At 36.0% G+C, this 4,100-nt stretch overlaps 1 protein-coding gene across 4 annotated transcripts in view; it reads left to right on the top strand.

Annotated features, from left to right (window-relative positions):
* Positions 1-4,100, top strand: part of cntn5 (contactin 5) — a 161,770-nt gene that overhangs the window by 65,766 nt on the left and 91,904 nt on the right. For all 4 annotated transcript variants that reach the window (XM_014026134.1, XM_014026135.1, XM_014026133.1 and 1 more), the window contains exons 4-5: positions 2,270-2,393; positions 2,493-2,668. In XM_014026134.1, the coding sequence (XP_013881588.1) occupies positions 2,270-2,393; positions 2,493-2,668 (300 nt within the window). The remainder of the gene's footprint in view (positions 1-2,269; positions 2,394-2,492; positions 2,669-4,100) is intronic.

The following is a 4,100-nucleotide window of genomic DNA, read 5'->3' as shown; positions in this document are numbered from 1 at the left end:
TATATATATTGGACAGGCAAATTTTCATTCAGTATTTTTTTTCAAAACCTTTAATGTCTTTATATAAATATAAACACATGCAGCAAATGTCCCTGTTGATGCAACTGCAGAGCAAATGTTGTTGTTACAAAACACATTTTTCTAATTCAAATAGTTGTATTTTAAATATAAAGTGTAGTAATTCTTCACAAACCATTCCCAAATCCAACCGTAATACTGTTGGATACGTAATACTGTTACATGTTTATGAGTGTTTACACAGAAAACATGAAAACATTATGTAGATCATTTAAATAAGCGTTTTCTAATTTATATTTAGCACGGTTACCTAAGGCACTGGGTTGCTGTGTTATTTCTGCACAGCATGATTTTTGTTCTAATATTGATTAATTTTCCTCCAGTGATTAGAATATTACTTCAAAAGCCTTTTATTTCCCTGCAGAGCGATGAAATGTGACAAAGGGTTGGTGCATTTGTATACACACTGTGAGAAAAGCCTTGACTCTGACGCTGACATTAGAGCCTTTCTAAATGCTGCAGAGTGCTCAGGATTGAGTGACTTGCACAGTTTTATTTAGACGTCTCAGATGAAAAGGAAAGCCGACCAAATCAAAACGGTCTGTGCATTTACGCTTCAACAAACAGGATGCATCATATCATCAATGTATACAGAGTCTGTTTATTGGTCTAACCATCTCTACAAATCCATTATATTATACAGAAACAGTTTTTAAAAAGAACAAAATATTTTTTATATTGAAATTCTGAGGAAACGACCCAAAACCTAAATAAATAAATAAAATGAATTAATTAATTATTTATTTAAACTGTTGCTTTGTCCTACTAGGAGTTCTCTGCAGAAACAGGAGTGATTAGCAGCTTTATACTGACAAGCAGAAACACAAGTCCAAAACAAAATCATGGATGTAAGGACACATTCATCCAAACTGAACTGATTTTTTTCTTAATTTTATGGTTTGTATGCGTGCATAAGTCAAGCTTTCAGAAGATCCATTATGTTTCATATTGATTTCTCTGCAGCATTGTTTAATATTCTCTGTGCTCAGTGTGCATGTTCTTGTTCATTTTTCATAATCATGCTGATAATCAGCTTACAATTGCAGTCTGTTCGATAATTCAATTTCTGTTTGTTGGATATTGTTAATAAAATCAAGATGTCCTTTAAACATATATTTTAAATTGTTTTATACATTCAAAACTTCCCAAAGATACATGTGATGTAATCTTTCTCATAATTTTTAATTGACAGAAATAACACAGATCTAGTTTATGTTCACTGGAAGAAGGTTCTTAAGCTTGAAATGGAATATTAGGAAAATAGTGATTAACTAACCTAAAGAATAACATTTTAATTCAGTTAATACAATATTTAAAAATATGTCTGTTGTACTTCAGGGGATATACAAGATAAAAACATGGGACTAATCATTTTTAAAAGCAAAAATTGTTTTAAATGCAGTGTTTTGTTTCCTAAATGTCAATTGTTCGCTACAGAAATTGCTTAATGTCATTTGATCAAAGAATTACAATCATACTATAACAATTAGATGGTTTATGTGAATGGCTTATTAGTGATTATGCTTTTAATGTGTAGAATTTAAAAAAAAAGTATGTATGGGATCTCAGTGGGATGGTTAAATAAAATTTAAAAATGTCAATGACAAAAACTAGTAAACAATAGAATCTTACTCTCCAGGGTTTTAATATGTTTTATCATAAGTTTTGTGAAATGAAATGTGAAACCAGACCAAAACAGGAAGTGAGCAGAAAAGATAACGGTTGTATAATTATGCACCGCACTCCCAAATGTGGTCTGGACTTATTACTGGATCTCACTTATCTCACTTGAGTCACTTAGCCTTTCAGGCAAACCACAGAGAGCCCAAAGCTGTAAATGTAACTTGGTGAAAACTTGATTGAATGTTAAAATACCAAAAGTCTGGTCTTTTACCTTACATTTCTTCAGCCTGTGAATCATTTTCATCAGGATTAACTCTGGTCTCAGAGGTTCACTTGACACCTAATAGTTTATCTCATTCTTGTTCAAAGAAAAAAAAACATTATGTTGACTGATTCTGAATCTCATTTAGTTGTTTGTAATTGAATCACAGTATGATGCTGTACATCTTCTTCTCTTGGTAATTTCAGGGTAGTTGGACTGTAAAACTGAGTGGCACTCCTGTTGTGAATCTCACAATCATCCTCTACTTGTCTGTTTTTTATGTTGTTTTTTTCCCCCCTCTCACAGATACTGAAGAATTTGGACCTGTTTTTACCCGGGAACCAGATGATGTTATTTTTCCTTTAGAGTCCGATGAAAAGAAAGTGATGTTGCATTGTGAGGCACGGGGAAACCCACCACCCACGTACAGGTGAGACGTTCAAGCATCTGTTTCCACCATCTCATTAGATTAGTATTCATCATCACAAGCATATTATTAAAAAACAAAAATGCTTCTTCTGTTTTCCAGTTGGTACATCAATGGAACTAAAGTAGACTCAAAGACAGACTACCGCTACAGCTTCATCGACGGAGACCTAATTATTACAAATGCAAGTGAGATCACAGACTATGGAAAGTATCAGTGTCAAACCGAGAACAGTTTTGGGACTCTCCTGAGCCGAGATGCTCTACTACAGTTTGCATGTGAGTAGATTTTTTTTTTTAATTTTCAGCTCATGTTGGTTATAAAACACCTTATTAGCTCCCATGTCTTTTTCTTTGTCTCTCTGAGTCATATTACACCTGTATGTTTCTGTGGGTTAACAAACATAACAACACTGTCTGCTGTAAGGTTTTGCTGCTGGATGCAGTTCCCACAGGCTCTGTCTGCTACTGTATAGTTACACTGCTAACAGGGTACATGCCCTTAAATGTTATGTCTCCGTGGTAAATGAGAGCAAAAAGCACATTTTTCCCCCACTAAACCCCTGGCCTACCTCCAAAGCATCATCACTGGCCAAGGCAGCACATAAAATAAGACCAAGGGTACTATGCTCAGAAAAAAAAAAGAAAAAAAAAAACACTGTTGGTGTACTCTACAGTTTCTTTTTGGAGCAGTGACCACAGCCTGATTGGTATGTCTACAGGGAACTTATTTCTCTCACTTACTGAACTGGGGCTTGAAAGAAATGTCTTCTGAGTTGGTCTTGAGCTCAAACTTGTTAGAAGGGGAACAAAATGACTCTATGGAGCACATGAGGGGACATGGGGGATATGTTTTTTTTGCGTTCCCACGCAAAAGTATTGTGTTACCTCACAATACCTTTTGCGTTCCCTCACAAAAGTCGTTAAACACTGTTGTGCCTGCCGGTTTGTTACCAAACTCACATGTTTACCATTAGCAAGTTAGCCTAATGCTTTAATTCAGCTTCAGAATGAATATATCACACAGCCACGCATGCAAGTATGTCAGATGCCAATATTTTAACACAGTGAAGCCACGCAACATCAATGTCAATTTCATGAACTTGTGGTGACACATCCTGTTTTGGTAACCAGATATTTCAAAATACAAGTCTGATTTAATGCAGTTCATGTACAAATCAAACTTTTGCGTGGGAACACAAAACAATATTGCGAGGTAACGCAAAAGTATTGCGAGGTAACGCAAAAGTATTGCGAGGTAACGCAAAAGTATTGCAAGGTAACTCAAATGTATTGCGAGGCAACGCGAAGGTATTGCGAGGCAACGCAAAGGTATTGCGAGGCAACGCAAAGGTATTGTGAGGGAATGCAAATGTATTGTGAGGTAAAGCAAAAGTATTGCGAGGGAACCCAAAGGTATTGTGAGGGAATGCAAATGTATTGCGAGGTAAAGCAAAAGTATTGCGAGGTAACACAAAGGTATTACAAGGTAACACAAAGGTATTGCGAGGTAACGCAAAGGTATTGCGAGGTAACGCAAAGGTATTGCGAGGTAACGCAAAAGTATTGCGAGGTAACGCAAAAGTATTGTGAGGGAACACTAAGGTATTTCGAGGGAACACTAAGGTATTTCGAGGGAACAGTAAGGCATTGCGAGGTAACAGTAAGGCATTGCGAGGTAATGCAAAGGTATTACGAGTGAACGCAGAGG

This window comes from Austrofundulus limnaeus, unplaced genomic scaffold (assembly GCF_001266775.1).
Source record: "Austrofundulus limnaeus strain Quisiro unplaced genomic scaffold, Austrofundulus_limnaeus-1.0 Scaffold528, whole genome shotgun sequence".
Taxonomy (NCBI): domain Eukaryota; kingdom Metazoa; phylum Chordata; class Actinopteri; order Cyprinodontiformes; family Rivulidae; genus Austrofundulus; species Austrofundulus limnaeus.
The sequence above is the reverse complement of the archived record's forward strand: the minus strand, read 5'-3'. Positions and strand labels throughout refer to the sequence as shown.